The sequence below is a fragment of the Siphateles boraxobius genome, unplaced genomic scaffold, assembly GCF_051911475.1.
Source record: "Siphateles boraxobius isolate OS27281-9 unplaced genomic scaffold, OSU_SipBor_1 68, whole genome shotgun sequence".
NCBI lineage: Eukaryota > Metazoa > Chordata > Actinopteri > Cypriniformes > Leuciscidae > Siphateles > Siphateles boraxobius.
In genome coordinates, this window is record NW_027509195.1 from 11,767,501 (window position 1) to 11,789,398 (window position 21,898).

The 21,898-nt window shown below is 37.5% G+C and overlaps 1 protein-coding gene across 5 annotated transcripts in view; it reads left to right on the top strand.

The window, feature by feature from the left end:
- Nucleotides 1-21,898, top strand: part of zfpm2a (zinc finger protein, FOG family member 2a) — a 174,835-nt gene that overhangs the window by 107,727 nt on the left and 45,210 nt on the right. For all 5 annotated transcript variants that reach the window (XM_077214715.1, XM_077214716.1, XM_077214718.1 and 2 more), the window contains one exon: nt 4,749-4,860. In XM_077214715.1, coding sequence (XP_077070830.1) covers nt 4,749-4,860 — 112 coding nt within the window. Of the gene's footprint in view, nt 1-4,748; nt 4,861-21,898 lie in introns of those variants that run through there.

Genomic DNA, 21,898 nt, shown 5'->3' on the forward strand with positions numbered 1-21,898 from the left:
GAAAGAGGTGGAGGAGAGGAAAAAAGGGGAGAAAGAGAAGGAAGAGGAAGGGGGAAAATAAGCCAACTCTGAGGGATGTTAGCGAGGAACTTATCGGCAGCCCCTGATTCCCTCCTCTGATCCAAATCCGACCAGCTGAAAATTTATATTAGATTTTATCACACAGGCCTAAGTCGTGAAAAATCAATGAAGGTTATCTTTTATGTTGCAGCAACTTGTGGAAATATTGATTTTCATTTTATAGCGAATTTGGAGCATCAGTTTGTAATCACTCGCTTGCTGACTACACTGTTTTGGTCACTGTATCTCTTACACATGGAGAGAGAGAGATTGCAAACCAGTGGAGTGAGACTAGAGATCTGTTACTTACACACAGCGCCTCCGGTGAAGGTCTTAAATCAAGCATCACCTCAGCATCTGTCTGCAAATTATACTTTCGCTTCACTTGTACATCGACGTGAGATTGCAAAACATTATCTACTGTTTTATTACAGTATGCGTCTGTTCATTTGTGTTTGACTTAATTATATTAAACTTGCATTGCTCATGCGAACATATTGCAGCAGATTTAGAGTGTCTCTATGATATTCAGATGTCTACAATCACAGATTACACTGTATATTTTTTAAACAAATGGTCAGTTTCCACAGATGCATCTGAAAGATCAACTCTGAGTACATTCATAATAGCATAATACAGATATGTATTGCACAGTATGCAAATCTTGCAAATATTGTGTATTTCTATTATACTGTACATGAGTGAACAACCATATTTGCATAAATGCACAGTATACTGTACAACCCGAGCATACTGTTTGCCACAATGCAGTAGTCTAAACCTTCTGTTTCCAGCGTGAATTATGTTAATCACAATTTTCTGACTCTTGAAGATATTTTTATACAAAAAATAACATTTTTATAAAAACAAAGTTCAGTCATGAAACTCTAGATGGCACAAGCTGATAGATCCTTAACTCAATCTGCTTGCAATCACATCATTATCTATAGGGCACATCTGATTGGTTCCTGCTGTATTAGTATCCAATGAGTTCACTGCTCAACCTTCAAATACTTGGTTAGCATTTTCTGTAACAGTCGCATTCAGAAACCTCCCCCTTCCCCAGCTCCACCTGTATAGATCTGCTACGGGTAATTCATGTATGCTATATTGTACAGCAGCAGCAGGTCTTGTTCACAGCAGCGTGTAGTGTTGGCAGTAGCAAGTCCCGTAGTTGCTCTGCAGCAGCATAGCAGATCTATTACATCAAGACCAAACATATTGCCATAATGATTACCATACCAAACACTTTGAGAATTGTCATGACAGAAATATGTATAAAATGATCATTTGAAACCAGTATAAAGAGTATTGTTTATGTTTACAGTGAAGTAATGGTATTACTCACTATGTGTTCTTAATGTTATTGTCATTTTTGTAAACTGTACTGCACACCTAGTGAAACAACACTTCATTCCACTGAATACCTCTGTATGGCTTATCAGAGATGATAAGCAAGCCACACTGAATTAATGCAGGTCATTTATTTTGAAATGCTACTGTTTGAAACATTTGCCTACGCAATGCATACTGTTTTATGAAAGCATGTACTACACAGTATGCAGTACTGCAGCTATAGTTTATGAAAAATATTGATGAATGGCAGAATTTAAGTCTCATGATACACATCTACATTTTAAAATGTACATGTGTGGATGAATTGCATCATTAGCTGCTTTATCTGGGGAACTTCTGGGCCTTGAGAGAGAGAGAAACAGACAGGGCGGACCTTTGCTTCTGAATAAGAGATGACTCCAGACGGTGGGGATCAGAGAAAGGGTTAATCTGATTCTCATTTTAGATAGTTGTCGTGGCAACAATCAGACTGTCTGTGGTGCTCTTTGACAGGCCTGTAAAATTCTCAGGTCAGCCTGGATATAAGACGTTATTGTATGGCTAATTTGAGATGTGAAACGGGAGCCATGTTAAATGACTGAGGGTTGTCTCGCTGCCAGTGTATGAAAAGATGCCCATGTAGACGTCCAGGTGAGGGTCAAAACACCCTTTAAGACAAGATTCCTCCTGTAGTTTGATAGAATAATGAAGATATCATATAAAAAATATATATAACTCAATTGTATAACCTAAATTAGATTGAGAGCAAATGGATAAGCATAATAATAACACAAATGAGATATTTTTAATATCTCATTTATTTCTTGACAAAAAGATCTTTGTAATTTCACAAGTATCCCTACACTGTAAAAAAAAATGTTATTCAAAGCTGTAAATAAAACATTATCGGAGTATGTTTTCAAGATGTCTATCTTGAAAAGTTCAGATATAATTCAATGTTACTTGCCATTTCTTTGTAATTTCTGTATATGTGAAATGTGCTAGCAATTTCTGAGAGAAACCTGTTTTTCAGGGTAGAGATTTTCTGTCTTTTTCTATCAATTTTCTATCAATTTGAACTCAAATATTGTCTCAAGACCAAATAATCTAATTTGCTACCCACATTATTTTTAAATCTGTACAATATATGCTTGTTTCCACTAAAGAATTTAAGGAGAAAAGTGACCAAATTGACAACATTTCTCATGTGTTTCTGACATCCAATCTGTTGTGAATGCACACCTTGCAACAGCTCAGGGGATGTAGACTCGGGAAAGGAAATGATGTCACGTGAGCTGCTTGAGAGTGACTCCAGCCCATTTTCACTTAGCTAAACTATTTCTGCTGCACTCTAATGAAGGTGTGCCTGGGGCGTCACGTCTAATGGCCCAGAAAGACAGACATTTTGCCTGCCAGTAATGGGCTACTGTAACAGCTGTCCAAGATCTCTACCAATCCTGCCTCGGAGTGAGCTTTCATTGCCCTTTAAAAAAAGCCATTTGAAAAATGAAATGGAAGAAAAAAACTTGCATAGAGAACAGCCGGGCACCAGCAGTGTCTCTTTCTCCACAAAAGGGTGCGAGTTCATTTTAGTAGCTTTTTCTCTATCTTACCGCTTTCACCTTATAGATAGAACTTGAAGCTGTGCGCTTCGACCCCGGCCAGAAAAGAAAAATGACGTTACACATTCGGAATAATTTGCCGGAGCATTATAAAACTTAACCTCAATCGGCCTTTGAAATGGATACTGATTCTTTAAATTCTTCTCTGCTCGTTGCAGGAAATAGTGAGATTGTGGCGATAGGGAGGCACAATGTGGCCAAAGTTCAGTCCTGAACGCTCGCCGAAAGCTGCCCGCATTCTTTTTGCAATTCCCAGGCACCTGAGAATCAGGGCGTAATCGGAGAGATCAGAAACTGGATCGCTGGGAAAAATTCAGGCTGATAATTCCACACTCTTTGGAGTTAAATGCGAGGACGCTGTAGAGGTTATTGATACTGAAAACACCATTAAACTTTAGAAAATGTCTGAGTTTCAGTGTCAGGTCTCATCATGTGTACATATATCAGGGAATTGTCCTCTCTTCATCCACAGGAGAGACCAGTCATATTATTCTTTTGCCTGTCCTAAAAAGGTTCACTTTTGTGTTTTATTCATTTATTTTTACTGAAGGATGTTAAATCAAGTTTAATAAGCCATGTTTCCAATACAACACTTACTATTTTTACACTTCGCAGAAATTTAAAACATTAGGATTTCTATGATGTTTAATTGCAAATCGTGATTTGTTGACATTAATGTCAACAGTTTTGATAGAAGTATCTTATGTTCACCAAGGCTGCACTGATTTGATCAAAAATACAGTGAAAACTGTTATTTTGTGAATTATTTATACAATTTGAAAAAGCTGTTTGGATATATTTTAGAATGTAATTTATTCATGTGATGACAAGACTGAATTTCTCCAGTCTTCTGTGTCACATGATCCTTCAGAAGTCATTCTTTGCTGAATAAAAGTATATTCATATTTTTTGTTTCATTTGGGGGGAAAAAATTACAAAAATTTGATTAAATGTTCATTAAAATGTTTTTTCTTTGCTCAAGGAAAATATCCCACAAGCTGGAAGTTATACAACTGCAATGTATCTCCATAAATCATTGATGCTTCCAGACATTTTTGTATATTCAAAAAAACCTCATCTATGTTAGTTAGCTAAATAATATTGAATCAATTATGATCTTTGTGACAAATCAGCAGAATTTGCAACAACAATGTAGAATACATGACAGAAAACTAAACATTTAAGTTTGTAAAACAAAAAGAAGGTAACATGTTTCATTCGTTTTACTTTTACTAAGATTAATAAATGCTCTAGGAGTATTGTTTATTTTTAATTCTTGTAAGCTAATGTTAATTTCAACATTTACTAATACATTATTAAAATCAAAAGTTGTATTTGTTAACATTAGTTAATGCACTGTGAACTAACTTGAACAAACAATGAACGACTAAAATTAACAAAGATTAATAAATCCAGTAATACATGTATTGCTCATTGTTAGTTCATGTTAGTTAATACATTGACTAATGTTAACAAATGAAGACTTGTCGTAAAAAAAAATGTACAAGATACTTGTATATTGTTTAGTAGCAAAACAAGTGTCAGTTCCATCAACTGACCCAAAACTGTCACAATGCAAGTAAAAATGTGAACGGGGAAAAAATCAGATCTTTATTGTTGATCCCTGTTGAATTTCATAAAGTTCCTAATGATTATGAGCTTGTTGCTAAACTCTCCCCCAAATAAGCAAATGATTGTGTGTATGTGTGTGTGTTATCTCCACCTCTGCAGAAGACGAAGCCTCATGTCCCGCTGGTGTTGAACGCAGGCCCCAGGTGGCTGCTGGATGTGACTTGGCAGGGAACAGACGACAACAAGAACAACTGTGTGGTTTACAGCAAAGGTAAGATGACGCTTTATCTGCCCCGTACCAAACACACATGCACCGCACACTTCGGCTATCTACATCGCTTTTCTTTCTTTCTTTCTTACTTTTAGACCTGTGTTTGTGTACAGCTCGTGCTCAAAGATGTCTAGTTTGGCTTTGGTTCCCGTGTCTCTCACATCTATTAGCATTGCGATTTGTGATGTAAGGTCGTGGGGTCACAGGTCATTGTGATTTTGCTGTGACAAATGTCATTCGCTGACATTTGCTTTAATGACATAATTCTCTGTGTTTGCAAATGCTTGTCAACAGCGGATGGCCCTAAGACAGACGTGATGGATACACACGTTTCCTCATGCGTCAAACTGCACATGTGTAGCGAATCATCTGGGCTTCAAACGCAACATTAAGATTTAATAACCCATCCATGCTGTCTAAACTCCACACAGTATGAGTGTGAATGCACAACTAGCAACACTTTATAACTCTTACAGTGCTAACCCCACTGTTGTTTCTACCAGGACACTACAGTTATTATTACTGTAAAATCAAAATTAATTCCAACCCTGGGTCTTTGGAAATGCCTGTGGATACATTTCTTCAAAATCATATTACGATGCTTCTCGCATGTTTCACAACACTTTTTAGCAAATTTTCAGTAAAGGCATGTTTAGTTTTACAGATGAATGACGTCAGATGAACATGAATCTGGCAACATTTTTCATCACGTTGGTTGATGTATGTATCGTGGCATTTTGGAAATGAAATATCCAGTGAATGGCACTAAAAGGTCAATGCTCTATTGCGTACACCTAACCAATAGTGTTCCCGCCAGTGGTTTTTAAAATAAATTGCTACTCAGCACCCGCAATTTTGGCCATTTTCACAAAAATGTCATGGCCCCCAGAATATTTTGTTGTATGTATCTAAACATGAAATATATTAAAAGAAAGAACAGACCCTGTGGTTTAAAAAATAAAATAAAAATCAGTTTTACTCTAGCTTCAAGCATTTTTTTTATCAACACTTGAATATGGGTAAGTTTCATTAAAAAAAAAAAACAGTTTGAGCAAAAAGTTAAGAAAAATTGTGTTTTCTCAAAGACTACATCTGGATGGGATTCAGAAAGATGATCAAAACATATATTGATTAGATCGAGTCCATCAACACCCCCAAAGCTTGCACAGTCCTATAGCACTTCCTTGGTTGACATTTCTTTCAGTAACATTATAGGCCATTTTGATTTATATGCTGTTTATTGTTGATGATAGCATTATTTCTCATATGCATCTGCTTACATATGACATTGCTCGTTTCTGCTTCTTCTTTGCCTGTGTTTTTATCTGGAGATACTGCACTTGTTCAGGAGATGCGTAATAGCGCTCCCTACCTTATAACAGTGATAACACGGAAAGCCGTAAAAACTCGTCATTGGCAGGGAAGCATTTCTTATAAATGACTTAATGCTGAAGCATACATGCCATTTTAATTTGATTCAAGACTTTGAGCACTTTTGATAAATGTTGTGAGTCTGATTAACGGGACTTATAACTGATGCTCCACATCGCATGTACAATACTGTATCAGGTGAGCTTCTGAGCAAGTTTACAATGTTAGAAAAGCCATACATATGGAGCTGGAAATGTGATGCGAATGTCAAAATGTATTACTAGTGTTTTGAGGTCATAACATATATATTGTGCAAGGAACTGTGAAAATAAGCCTTTATAAATCAATAATTTGCCCCAGTATTCATCATTTTTGTGAACAGGAATACAAGTTGTTGTTGTTTTACTGCCACTAGTGTTCATTTCAGCAGTAACCTGCAGTGAATTGTATGTGCAGTATGCAGATGTAGCAAGTTAGCACAGTTTTACTGTTGAAACAACATGGATTGTCAAGGTAAGATATGTCACTGTTTGTATTTTGGGTTTTTAACAGAACATTGTTGCATGATTGCTAGGGTTTTCTGGATGGTTGTCAGGGTGTTGCCGGGTAGTTGCTAGGAGGTTGTAGGTGGTCTCTATAAATGGCTTGACTCCTTCAATATAATCCAACAGACTTTCTCTTGTCCAATCGCTTGGAAACTTTATAGCAGACCACTTCTCAACAAGGTATTGACTAATTTAGTAATTTGGCTAATTTGAGTTATTAGCCTCACAAGCAACACTAATAACTGTAGACACTATTGTATTTTAGCAGAAACTGGTTTTCGTGATTCATTTGTGTAAGGGAAGCATGCTGACCTGACAATTTGAAGTGTTGTTCCTCATGAACTCGTTTTTATGGGCATATTACATTGAAATGCATGTATAAATAAGTAAATACGCAAAGTACAAGGATTTCAGAGTGAGAGCCCTCATTTAGCCGAATGTTTTTCAGATGATTATGACTCTCCTCTGCACTGAAACAGAGTTTCTTCCCCCTCAAAGTGAACACGAGGCAGACGTGGGATTTTTCCTTTCTTACAGTAGCTCTCATCTTCTAATCACTGCACTGCACTGGGGGGCTGATCCTCTTTACCAGCGCCTTCATTTGTGCGCTTTATCAGCAAATCATTAAAGTTTTGATAAGCTGTTAAAGAAGATTATGCAGTTTTTTTAAAATCGTCTAATCTTTTTGCCAGGAGACTGAATATGGGAAACAAAAAGGCTAATAACAGGATTTCTGGAGTGTTGTGTTAAGTCTCTATAATTCCTATTTATTAGCGAGAGAGAACGATTCAACTGCGAGGTCACCGATTCAGCTGTTCTGGACTATATTTTAACTAAAATGTACGGTTCTAGATGTCGATTGGTCTGATTGTTTATTTAATTGTAAATGCATGCTCATTATCTCTTATTTTTAAATGTATCTTTGGTGTCATCCTAAGGTTTATTTAAAGTTAATATTTAAAAACAAATCATTTAATAACACTGTTAAAGTGTCTTTAATATTATTTAGCAAATCTCAGAATGAATGGTGAATTTTTATATTGTGCGTAATGATGCCTAAATTCACTTGTGCATTTTATTTCGGGAACGCTTCATTTTACAGTCCTGTTTCCCATGTACATACTATGTACTTCTAGTACAATTATAGTAATTACAATAACTGGGTAATAACTAGGTACTAACCCTGAACCTACCCCTAAACCTACCCTAAACCCATGTACTTACCTTATATTACCCAGTACTGTCTAGGTAAGTACACTGTAAGTACTGTACTGTAAAGTGAAGCGTTTCCTTTATTTCTTTATTGATTCATTTAGAGATTTTATAAATATACAATTTTAATACCAAAAATATATATTTTGTTAATTATATGATATTTTGATATCATGTATCAAATTCAGCCTTAACATGAAAATATTGATTTATTTATTTTGGACATGTACAATGGTAATACCATGATTTTTAATTACCATAGTATTATGTCTTTGAATACCATGACATGCTCAGTGCATATTAGCCAAAAAATGAGAGGTAAAATCAATAAATATGTACAGAAAAATAAAAAAAACCTGATGAGACTTAAGAAAATAATGAGGAGAAAAATAATGGACATTTTTCCTATTGGCTGACATCCTTGTTTAGGATACAGCACATATTTATTGACATTTTATTGCGAATAGTTGCATCAGCTCCTTGAATGTTCACAGTCCAGTCTATGTACACAACATCACCTCACTGCGTTAAACAACTTTCTATGAACAGACACACATGGTGAAGACGGTACTTGTGTTTGCTCCAGTATTAAATGAATCCCACAATCCTTACAATTTAATCTATTATATTCAGGCCTGTTGGGTGTGTTTGATTCCCTGCGGGCGGCTTCGAGCGACCGATGGAGGACTCTCCCTGAAAACAGCGCGTCGAGAATAATCAGGGAAACTTGGGACAACAAAACTGTAAACAAACACTTGTCTTATTATACTCCGTCTTTTTCCTCAATATTTCACAGTTTTAGCTCAAATTAAATGTGTATTGTCATTTTTGAATATAGATCCTAGTTGGATTTCAGGATTGACCGTTGCAAGAACTTCACAATTTTTATGTTTTTATTGACACTTTTGGTTACTTAGTACATTTGAATGAACATTACAAAGTCTACACACATTTCTGCTCTGTGTGTGTGTGTGTGTGTGTGTGTGTGTGTGTGTGTGTGTGTGTGTGTGTGTGTGTGTGTGTGTGTGTGTGTGTGTGTGTGTGTGTGTGTGTGTGTGTGTGTGTGTGTGTGTGTGTGTGTGTGTGTGTGTGTGTGTGTGTGTCCGTGTGTGTGTGTGTGTCTGTGTGTTTGTCCGTGTGTGTGTCCGTGTGTGTTTTCTGTATAACCAGTCACGGATTTGATTATTAAAAGTTTTTCCTCTTGTGTATTATTAAGCAATCAACTTTTTTTAGATAAAGCTCCCTCTAAACACCATGCAAAAACAAAACAAACTCTGATTGGTCAATTTGCATGTCATTCAGATGGTCTTTTCCTGTGTAAGTGGTCGTTTCTTGGCCAGATATACAGTGAGAATTGAATGTCTGGCTCTTAGTGACTAAATTGACTGAGAAAGGTTTGAACTGTTGCAAATCTGACACTTATTTTGTCTTAAAACCAATGTTATTATTTCTGTAACTTAAATGTGTTGATGATAAGTTAATGTGCCTGTCAGACACTGAAATGACACTTAAAATCAAATTTATTCTTTTGAAATTTGGGCACCAGACAGTTGAGCTCTTGTGCGTTTGGACGGCAGATATTCTGCTCCAGTGTGTCTGATTATTTAAAGGTCACCTAAATTTTTCCTCTAAGCCTCTTAGAAGCAGGAACAGTCAGATAGAGCGTGTCGAGGGGGAAATTTGGCCATTGTGCGTGTGGAAATTGACCAGTGTAACGAGAGCGTTTTACATAAGCTCATAGACCGCAGGACTGGACTAATTCACTGTGTCTTTGTGCAGCTCATATTCTGTAATTCCTCTCCATCTGATTCTCCTCCAACACATCTCTATTGTGCATTTGATGTGACGGAGTCAGAGCAGAGACATGTTACCTTGACCTCCATCGTTGCCTCGACCTCCAGCCTTTTCTTTCAAAATCTTCTCTCACACTCTCTCTGTGATGGGAAGCACTAACAGGGATGGGAATCATAAAGAGATAATAAAATTCTGGTTCAGATTCTGATTCCACTTCCAGTTTCAGTTCAAGTTCTTCAATGATTTCATTGATTCTTTAAAGGGGGGGATGATTTTGATTTCACTTTTTAACTTTAGTTACTGTGTAACTGTGTACTTTGCTGTTTAAAGTTACGGCGCTCAAAGTGCAAAGGGAGATATTTTCTTTTACAGAAATCGCTTCTTAAGGACTACAACAAACTGCTGGTAGGGACCACAATGAGCTTCTTCACGGGTTAGTGAAATCATTAACCCTATTGGCATAAATTGACATAAATCCCACCCCCGGGAACGCAATTTGTAGATTATCATGACAGAATATGTTAAACAATGACTAGAAGATGGTTAACTCCACATCAGCTACATAAATTCATCAACTAACCCTTCAGAAATGTCCAGTTGTATTCTACATGTTGTTGAGTCTCTCCCTCTTTGTCCGTGACTCCGGTTTGAATTTAAAAGGATAAAAGTTTTCGAAATTTTCAGTGCGTTTCTGTGTGAGGTAATCAGAGCTGCTAATACATACTAGCTCTTTAAGCTCCGCCACTCTGACATCAGTGTGTGTCAATGATTTGTAGTGTGTGTGTGTGTGTGTGTGTGTTCACTACTCACTGCTCCTAATGTGTGTGCACTAACTTGGATGGGTTAAATGCATGGGCCAAATTCTGAGTATGGGCTACCATACTTTCACATCACATGTCTTTTTATTAATTGTTGGCACCGATTTCTGCCTCATAACATTCAGTTCAAACTTACAACTAAATATGATTTATTTTGCAGTGGTGTTGCAGATTCAGCATCAGAAAACAGAAGCGTTATCATAACCGAATGTCATGCAAATAATTCGGTTGCCATATTTTTTTGGAATCGGTTCTGAATAAGAACCAATTCTCGATTCCCAACCCCAATAGGCAGCGAACTTTCTCATCACTGTACAAACCGAACCTTCAAACATATATTTATCTCCATTTGCGTGCATGTCTTTGTGTAAGCGCAGTGCTGGTGAGGGGTTTCACGCTGGCAATAAAGCGCTAGAAGACGGACACATGCCAGCTGAGTTTGGAACGACACAAAAGACAAATGCTGTCATGTTTTAAACTGTTAAGGCCATTAAATTGTTTTCATTTCATCTTCCTCTTTGAAAGGCACGGAGGCAAAGCACACGGAGGTGCCAGGGTTATTATCTCTTATCTTTGAACAGCGGAAAATACTGCAACGCATAATAACCAAACAACTGCACACAATGTAAAATTTCATTATCAGGGTGTTAAAACTGGGTTGTACCCTGAAGGGGTCCCCACCACAGCTCTGAGCGCCAGCGTAATTATGTTTAATTAAAATACAACAGAGATCAACAGAATCATTTTCATTAGGAAATTATTAATGATTCTACCGTAACAATAATTGATTGCAGTGAGTCAGGCTGTAAGAACAGACGGTCAGAGAGAGAGGGGGGGGGGGGGGGGAGGGGGTGGGGGGGGGTGGGGGGGGTAGTGAGTTGCATAATGTTAAGTTGAGCACACACACACACAAACATATACATAAACATACACATGTATTGGACATAAAGTATACTAACAAAGGGAATTGTGTTGAATATTACACACATTATATTTGACAAACGTAAACATTTTATGTCTAGTTAGTCATAGTTAGTATGACAGGAGGATTGAAAGTTAAAATAATTTCATTGCAGCTGCTGTTTTCAGCCTGTGGAAGCGGGAGTGAGACTGTCACAATGATGACGGTACTTTGATATATAAAATGCCACTGTAATTACCATATTCATGCATCATTTGAATTTAACCATATATACCAAAACAACACTTACAAAAAACAAAATAAAAAAATACTATGATACTATGGTGCATATTAAAAAGCAAACATGGTATTATCTTTCTGAAAAATATGGTATTCAAAGGTAATTAAAAATCATGGTATTACCATTGTACATATTCAAAAGAAGCATGATATTACCATGGTACATATTTGGAAAAACATGGTATTATGGTACAATAATAAAATAAAATAAAAACATAATACTCTGTTTAATTTTCTAAAAAGAATTACCATGCTGCCTGTTCAAGCAAAGTGATATTACCATGCTGCATATTAATAAACATGGTAAAACTATGGTAAATGAAAAAACATGGTACTAGCATGGTGTAGTTTCAAATATGAATTACTGGTTCTTTAAGGAGGAGACTTTTAGTGCTGTTTCACTTTAGTAGCTCTGTGTGTGTGTGTGTGTGTGTGTGTGTGTGTGTGTGTGTGTGTGTGTGTGTGTGTGTGTGTGTGTGTGTGTGTGTGTGTGTGTGTGTGTGTGTGTGTGTGTGTGTGTGTGTGTGTGTGTGTGTGTGTGTGTTTGAGTGTGTGTGGATCACAACCTCCTGCTGCTACTATTAATTATGATTCAATTGTGTAGCTCTGGAGCTGCTAAGAGTGATGTTCAACTCCCCCATGGCATTTCTAATCAGCTCATGAAGTACCTGCACCTGGAGTGAGTGAATGTGTGTTTCAAGAGTGCGTGTGTGTCTTGTAAGAGTGTGTGTGGGCTTGATGATTTAACCTGCATAATTGTATAATCGATGTTGAAAAATGCCCGTGCATCGATTTCCAGAGGGCAGACTGATCTCAGTGTCATTGTGAGAGCTGAGCTTTTTAACACTGTCTGGAGCGGAGCCTTCAAGAGACCGTAAACAATACACTTCCTGCATCCCACAATACATCAGCGGATTATTGCACAGCATCTGTTACTCTTCATGGAGGCTACTTAAATAATATAGTATATAAACATGCTTTAAGCATGTCCTGGTCATATAAAGAGAAAAAAAAGAAAAAAAAGATTAAGATTTTATATGAAATAAAAAATGATAATAAAATATTAATTAATAAAATAGGGCTACGTTTTTTTTTAATGAATTTAAGCACAATTTCCCTCAACTTCTCATTACTGTAATTTAAAAAAAAGCCATTTTAAAAGTATTTTATTTAAAATCATTAAAAATCTTTAAATTACATGAACTGTTTGCTATAGTCGAGTAATGCAAATAAAATCGGAACTATAAGAGTTAGAAAATTTAAAAAAATTTTTAAAAAAACCTGGATACACCCTCCCTCCAGAATGATTGACAGGCAGAGACCGATCTCTTTTTTTTTCTGTTTCCAGAGCCTTTGGCTGTCACAAAGACAGGTGTGATTTTTCAGGACACATATTTCCTTGATATTCAATGCATGTGAGATCAGTAAAATAGATGTCTAGGGTAGAAAGAGCAGCTGTATTTTCATGTTTATTTCTTCTTTGGGTACAGTGGGGTGACAATTGCTGAGATTTTTCACACCCGATCTATATGTACCGTGATGCTCATTTCCTGTTTCTAAATCGGTAAAATCCACCCACACAGTAGCTATTTTTCCATCTGCAGACATTTTTCACCATGTTTAAGCACATTATTGTGATTATCTATCTTGCGCCTTTGGACATCAGCATAAGTGGATTTAGAAGCTTTCCTGTGTGTTGATTTTAAGTTTGGACTCGAGTCGCTTTAAACACGGGCAGAATGGAGCACTTATCACCAAACGATTAAGAAGCGAAAGCTAATGTGATTATGAATATCATCATACGTTCTTACAGCATAATCAACAAGGAGCACTTGAAAAAGAGTCGTTGACATATCTGTGAGTGTTTAACTATAGAATAATTGAATGGAAAATTACTCTCCTGAAAGAGCCTATATATTCTTTTTGCCTTACAAGCTCTTGAACCCTCTGAAATCTCAGAAATGAATAGAACAAATTGACCATTTAAAACCCAGGCATAAAAATGGTTTTATTCTTGGAGAAAGGAAAATTTTAACGGCCAGTTTTATTGTATAGGGAAATGTATACTCTTGGGTTCAACGCAAGAAAAAATGTGTAAAGTGTTGGAACAACATGAGGGGTGAGTGAATGATAACCGAATTTCCATTACCTTTAACGTCAGAGCCAGTGATGATGTACAGTAAATGTGTGAATGTAACGTGTGTGTGGCATTGGTGACCTATCGGAAGAGGTAACATGGGGGCTGACAGTAATTTTTAGCTGCATAAAGAGTGCAGCCCTGCGGCCAAGGAGACAACATGACTGGACCGCCATCTATCCTCACACAGTGGGTGTCTGGTGACCTGTGTGATGGTTTTATATCCATTTACTCTCTACCTCTCTCTCTCTCCTCTCCCAAACCTGAGCACCAGATCACTTTATCCAAGATGTGTTTCGCTCAAATCAAATCTCTCTTTCTTCAGATCTTTGTCCATAAATGTCCATAAAAAAATTGTTTTTGACAAAGGACAGTTTGAACTGATTCACAGAAATTATTGGTAACATTTTACAATAAGGTTTATTAGTTAACATTATTTAACTGCACTAGTTAACCTGAATCAATAATGAACTGCCCTTCTACAGCATTTATTAATCATTGTTAATGTTAATTTCAGCATTTATTAATACATTATTAAAATCAAGAGTTGTATTTGTTAACATTAGTTAATGCACTGTGAACTAACATGAACAAACTATGAACAGCTGTATTTTTATTAGCTAACGTTAAAAAATATGAACAAATTCAACAAATGTATTGCTCATGGTTAGTGCATGTTAGGTAATACATTAACTAATATTAACAAATGAACCTTATTGTGTTACCAAATTATTTGAACTTACTTATTTCTGCTACCGAACTTAGAGATGTTGGTGATTTGTGAACAAATCTTTCAGACTGGTTTAGTGAACCCAATCAATTTATTTATTTAAAGGAGCTGACTCATAGCAATAATTATCCGAATCCGACATTTTATTTTGCTCACTTTGTTTCAATAAATCACTCAACCCAAATAATAGTCATAATTATTGTGACATACTGTATGTTGTGTCAGTATAGTTTGCCTGTCCTTCTCATATTCATCCCTCAGACCATAAACAAGCCTCCTAACCACCCCATAACTAACGCTCTGGATAACAAGCCCTTTCTGCTCCATTCCTGTTCACTACACTGCAGAGGGAGGGAGAGTTTGGGGATGAGGTGAGGGTAGCGCCATCTGTCCAGTCTCTGTGGGTATTGTCATAAAGAGAGCCTAATGTTGTCATCATCCTTACATGGCAGAGGTCATTACTGTTTATAGAGGCACATCAAACTTTATGGCACATGAACTTATGGTGCCATGATGTGAAAAGCAATGAAACGGGATCTGAACAAAATCCGCACAATAATCCCGCATGACCTGCTACGCAAATTAAGTACGTAAATGTATTATTTGAGATGTAGTGGTTAATTTGTGTATATAATAAATATATATATATATATATATATATATATATATATATATATATATATATATATATATATTAAATGCATAAGTACAAAAATTGACTTTGCATTGGATGTTTTAGAATGACAAATGAATTTTATAGTTGTTAGAAACCAGATGATTACAAATCATCAGGAATGAGAAACATCACTGGCTTTAGTGTTTTAAGTACAGCAGTCAATTTATGTGATATTTTTAAATGAAACTATTTTATTTCGATAGAAGGAAAAATTAAGAGAATAAAGTGAGGTCTTTGGGAAAGCTGTGGTGAATTCAAGGCTACTGCAGGAAGGGGGCGCTATTTAAAAGTATTGTTCCAAATAAAAATGATGGTTGTAAATCATGTTATAACTCGAGTTTTAAAACCCTCAATTACAATTATTAAAGTGTCCCTATTATGCTTTTTTTCAAATTTTACCTTTCATGCAGTGTGTAATATAACTGTTTGTGAATGTAAAATGTCTGCAAAGTTTCAAAGATCAAAGTGCACGACAAATAAATGTTTTGTTTCCTAAAAGAAGAATTGATTATGAACTGCGGAAATTAGTTGTCAGCAATTCCTGTCTCACTTCCTGTTACAAACCTATGTAATATTGTAACACATTTACATGCCAGCCTGTTGTTTTTATTGTCTGCCAGCAAAGAGTGTCTACTTTGACCCGCACTTTGACTCTGTAATAGTAGCTGAGGTCTGGAAGAGTTTGGTTTGTGTTATTGACATGTTGAGAAGATGCTGTTTTCAGTGCTGCGATTCCACTTCGCATGCACTTCAAAAGGGTGTGGACTCGCGCTAGAATTGATACTGGAAAGGGTCAATTGCATCGTTCTGCAACTTTTTGTAAAGTTGCTGCCAGTCATCATTTTGTGCAATACACAAAACAATGCGTATCAAGGAATGTGTATCAAGGAAGCCTCCGGTGCTGAAATTCAGATATGGTAATGGATCTTTTGTTTCTAACACGCGCTGTAAGCGGTAAACCAATCACAACAGACTGGGACATCTGACCAATCAGGGGCCAATTGCATAAACGGCTAAGACTAGTCTTAAAAGTTAGTCATCACATTTTTTTCTTTTAAACTGTTCATAACCGTTTTATTCAGTTATATATAAACGTAGATTGGTCTAATTTGATGCTAAAAAGTAAGAGTAATTGCCCCTTGACTAACTGTTAGTTGGTCATACTAGAACTTAAGACACAGTCCTAACATATTGGCTATGTTTATGCAACTGGCCCCAGAGCAGAGTAGACCCATCACAACAGACTGGGACATCTGACCAATCAGAGCAGAGTAAAGCAATTACAACAGACTGGGCCATCTGACCATTTAGAGCAGAGTAAACCAATCACAACAGACTGGGCCATCTGACCAATTAGAGCAGAGTAGACCAACCAAAACAGACTGAGTTGTCTGACCAATCAGAGCAGAGTAAACCAATCACAATAGACTGGGACATCTGACCAATCAGAGCAGAGTAAACTAATTACAATAAACTGGGCCATCTGACCAATTAGAGCAGAGTAGACCAATCACAACAGACTGAGCTGTCTGACCAATCAGAGCAGAGTAAACCAATCACAATAGACTGGGATATCTGACCAATCAGAGCAGAGTAAACCAATTACAATAAACTGGGCCGTCTGACCAATTAGAGCAGAGTAGATCAATCACAACAGACTGGACCGTCTGACCAATTAGAGCAGAGTTAACCAATCACAATAGACTGGGAAATCTGACCAATCAGAGCAGAGTAGACCAATCACAACAGACTGAGGTGTCTGATCAATCAGAGCAGAGTAAACCAATCACAATAGACTGGGATATCTGACCAATTAGAGCAGAGTAGGCCAATCACAACAGACTGAGCTGTCTGACCAATCAGAGCAGAGTAAACCAATCACAAGAGACAGGGACATCTGACAGATTAGAGCAGAGTAGACCAATCACAACAGACTGAACTGTCTGACCAATCAGAGCAGAGTAAACCAATCACAATAGACTGGGACATCTGACCAATCAGAGCAGTAAACCAATTACAATAAACTGGGCCGTCTGACCAATTAGAGCAGAGTAGACCAATCACAACAGACTGGACCGTCTGACCAATTAGAGTAGAGTAAACCAATCACAATAGACAGGGAAATCTGACCAATCAGAGCAGAGTAGAAGAATCACAACAGACTGGACCGTCTGACATATCAAAGCTGAGTAGGCCAATCACAACAGACTGGACCGTCTGTCCAATCAGAGCAAAATAGACCAATCACAACAGGCTGAACCGTCTGACCAATCAGAGACGAGTAAACCAATCACAATAGACTGGGCCGTCTGACCAATCAGAGCAGAGTAGACCAATCACAACAGAGTGGACCGTCTGTCCAATCAGAGCAAAGTAGACCAATCACAACAGGCTGAACCGTCTGACCAATCAGAGCAGAGTAAACCAATCACAATAGACTGGGCCATTTGACCAATCAGAGCAGAGTAGACCAATCTTAACAGACTGGACCGTCTGTCCAATCAGAGCAAAGTAGACCAATCACAACAGGCTGAACCGTCTGACCAATCAGAGCAGAGTAAACCAATCACAATAGACTGGGCCATATGACCAATCAGAGCAGAGTAGGCTTAAGGTTTTCAGACTCTTTGAGAAATGAGGTGATGGGCAATCTATATTATGAGAAAATTAAACTTTTTATAGTTTACCTGTAAACCTATTATAGAAGACCTCCAAAACAAAATTAGGAATCTTTCAAATAGCATAATTGGGGAATTTTAAATGACTATATCAACAGGAAATTGTTCCGTATTTATAAGTTTTTGTTTGTTTTTAATGAATACTACAAAGGAGATATTTGTGGGTTTATGTTCCACAGCAATCTTAACAGCTGTACGCATGAATTTTGCTGCCATCATTATTTTTGTAATTCAGTTTTGTGCCACTAGTGGTGCAGAAATGACACAAATCACACTTTTACATCCGTTTGCGGTGCCACTGCACTCGGATTGACGATCAGTTGCAGGTTTTTCATCCACTCTCTGTGTGTGCTTACAAGTGTGGGTGATTTCTGGTTTCCGGTCGCTGCGAGGTTACCTGCTTTTCACTCGAGCCGGGCTTCGGCTTGATTTAAAGACCGTTAGGTGTGGCAACAAGAGGGAGAAGACAAAAAAAAGACGGTCGACAAATCAACTCCCGCCAATGCCTCTCAAGGTTTCAACTGCAAACTATTCAGGAGGAGAAAAGAGAAAAATATATACACACTATATCCTGTCAGGAGCTTTTGGCTTATCTTGAGTGACTGTCAAGGCTGGGAATATCAGAGAATGGACAGAAACATATAAAATTAATAAGCTCCTGGATGTTGTCGGAAGTTATGATGCTTCCATAAATCCTGGTTTGATCAGAGAGGACAAGGCTTAAAGCCGGAGCCGCCTAACGCACACGGCGAGTGTTTCTTGGGCTGGCTTCTCATTCTGCCGTGGAGATAGATGCCCTTAGCTGGCGAAATAAGATTTATCTTCCTTTCTCCCCCTTTCATGACTGACAAAACTGAGAAAGCTGGAGGCGACTCGGCAGCCATTACTACCTTAAATAAAGGGCATGGGCTCAGCAAGGTGAAACTTGGGCCAAAGGCACAAAAAATGTACAGAAGAGAAAAGAAATTGGCGCTACTTATCAGTTGTACGTCCCGTGTTGGGTGAAAGGTCGAAGAGCTTTTTGTTTGTTTGTTTGTTTCTTATAGCAAAAGGATGGATGCTATCTGTCCCAGCATCCAAACGGCAACGCTTTCTGGAGTGGTGCGGGTAATATTTCATGTCAAGAATTAGGCAAGTGAACCTCTGTGGTTTTTTTCAGTGGGTGGCGGAGAGAAACATTGATCATCGTCTCGGCAGCGAACACAGATACGTTGGCTTTTTCAAGAGGATGCTCTGTGCCGCTAGTACATTCATTGCAGGGTAATTAAATTCTGCGGTTGTGTGTGTGTGTGTGTGTGTGTGTGTGTGTGTGTGTGTGTGTGTGTGTGTGTGTGTGTGTGTGTGTGTGTGTGTGTGTGTGTGTGTGTGTGTGTGTGTGTGTGTGTGTGTGTGTGTGTGTGTCTTTCTTTCATACAGCTTGAGTGTGTAAGAGGTTGCAGTTGTTACTAGGAGAGAATAAAAACTAAACAATAACAATGCTTGCTGGACCAGATTAGAAAAACTGTATTTCAATTTGAGGAATTGTATTGAGAATATGTCATGCTTTCTGGGCATGTCAATACAAAATGACACACAAATACAATTGTAATGATTGCACAGAAGAAATCACAATAAATAATGCAATTTAAATCATAACTGAATGAGTCAGATATAATGTATATGTGGGCACTTTTTTTACACCAGTTGTCTTTAGCCCAAAGGAATTGGACTTTACATTGATATGGGTTAATAAAGTGATTAACAGGCTCTATTGTTATGTTGTGTCATTAGTGATGCACTGATATTCAAATTTAGTTCTGATAAGCTGATCAATCTTTTCATGTTTTGGCTGATTACCAATATTCTATACTGTTTTATCAAAAAACACTACTATTAAAAAAAGGTAAGGTATGTTTTTGAAAGAAGATATGTTTATGCTTACCAAATCTGAATTTATTTGATCAAAAATAAAGTAAAATAATAATATTGTGAAAATTATTACTATTAATTATTTAAATATTTTTTTATATATCATTTATTCCTGGGATGAATTTTCAGTATCATTACTCCAGTCTCCAATGTCACATGATCCTTCAGAAATCATTCTAAGGGACCGTTCGGTATTTATGGAATGCACCACTGGAGGAAAATAGGGGAGGGTCATGTAATGCACTTTTGTAATTGCGAATAAGTGCAGTGTCCTGTAAGTCCGCTGCATTAAAGGGATAGTTCACCCAAAAATGAAAATTCTGTCAGTAATTACTCACCCTCATGTTGTTCCAACCCCGTAAGACCTTCGTTCTTCTTCGGAACACGAATTAAGATATTTTTGATTAAATCTGAGAGCTGGATCACTCCTCCATAGGCTTCTCTAGTCAGTTAATGTAGTGTGATTGCGTATAGCTACGTCACACGTAGGCTCACTATTGGCCAACGCTGGTCATGTGGGTAATGCGTGTGACGTACAACAACAGAAGCTTACGCTATTACACTAGTGAACTGACTCGAGGCCCACAGAGAAGGAAATGAATAGTTGAAATAAAGTCGCTATATTTTTTTTTTTTTTGCGCACAAAAGTATTCTCGTCTTTTGATAAACTTAAGATTGAGCCACTGTAGTCACTTGGACTATTTTAACGATGTCTTTAATAACTTTTCGGGGCCGGCATGTTTCAATCCCTGAAGAAGCCTATGGACTAGTATGGAGGAGTGATCCAGCTCTCAGATTTCATCAAAAATATATTAATTCGTGTTCCGAAGATGAACGATGGTCTTACGGGGTTGGAACAACATGAGGGTGAGTAAATACTGACAGAATTTTAATTTTTGGGTGAACTATCCCTTTAACATGTGATGTGAATGTATGTTGAGTTTTACAATATTGGGACTCAAGGCTCAGTTATACTCCAGTTTGGACGCGCACATGCACAGCTGCGGACAGCACGGACGCGGACTACTTGTATTTATACTGTCTGCTGAGGTCCGCTCGGTGAACGCATTCCACGCATGCGCAGTAGATTGGCTTTTCCCAGCGCTTTCGCGGTTTTAACCTACATACTTGTCTGCTCGGTCACAAAAAATGGGAGGCACGCGGACATGGAAAGAATAACACTAGCTTTAAGCCTTGTTACTACTTTCGCCTGGCTCCGCAGCGCGAGCCTCCGCTTCCTGCGCGTGCACCTCCCCAAAAGCGCTCGTCGTTGTACTATTATTTGAATTGACAGGAGGCGACTTTGAGTAATTGCCCTCTAAACCATCATTAATCAGCAGTGAGAAGTAGACCCAGCAGTGAGAAGTAGCCGAGACTCCAGTAAGATTCCTAAAGACTGCCGGTCTTTAGTCTGGGACTGTGAAAATCCTTTGGTGTACGCCCGGCATTATTTATTAATCGCAAAGACTAATATTTTCGTAGATATGTCACACTGTACAACCCTGTACAGGACCCTTTTTAATGAACGTTTGGTGTAGGTCTTCTAGTCATCAAGATATCTGAACATCTTTGCCAAGCGCAAACCAGTACAGAAGTAATCAATAAATTATCATTTTTTATTGGTAAAAAGGGTCATGCCTTTTTTCACAATCATTTTGGAGGGTCATAGTATTGCTGGCGAAGGGAGTGTCAATTCTATTTTGACTATAGATCTCAAAACTCCTCCGGGAGTCTCTAATATACTGATTTGCTGCTCCAGAAACTTTTCTTTTTATCGTCAATGTTGAAAATATTTGCGCTGCCTAATATTTTTGTTGAAACCTTGCTCATTTTTTCAGGATTCTTTAATAAATAGAAAGTTCAAAATAAAGCATTTAATTCACAAAATAAATCTTTTGTAACATCTCAAATGTTTTACTGCCACTTTTGATAAATCTAATGCATCCTTGCTGAATTAAAGTTTTAATT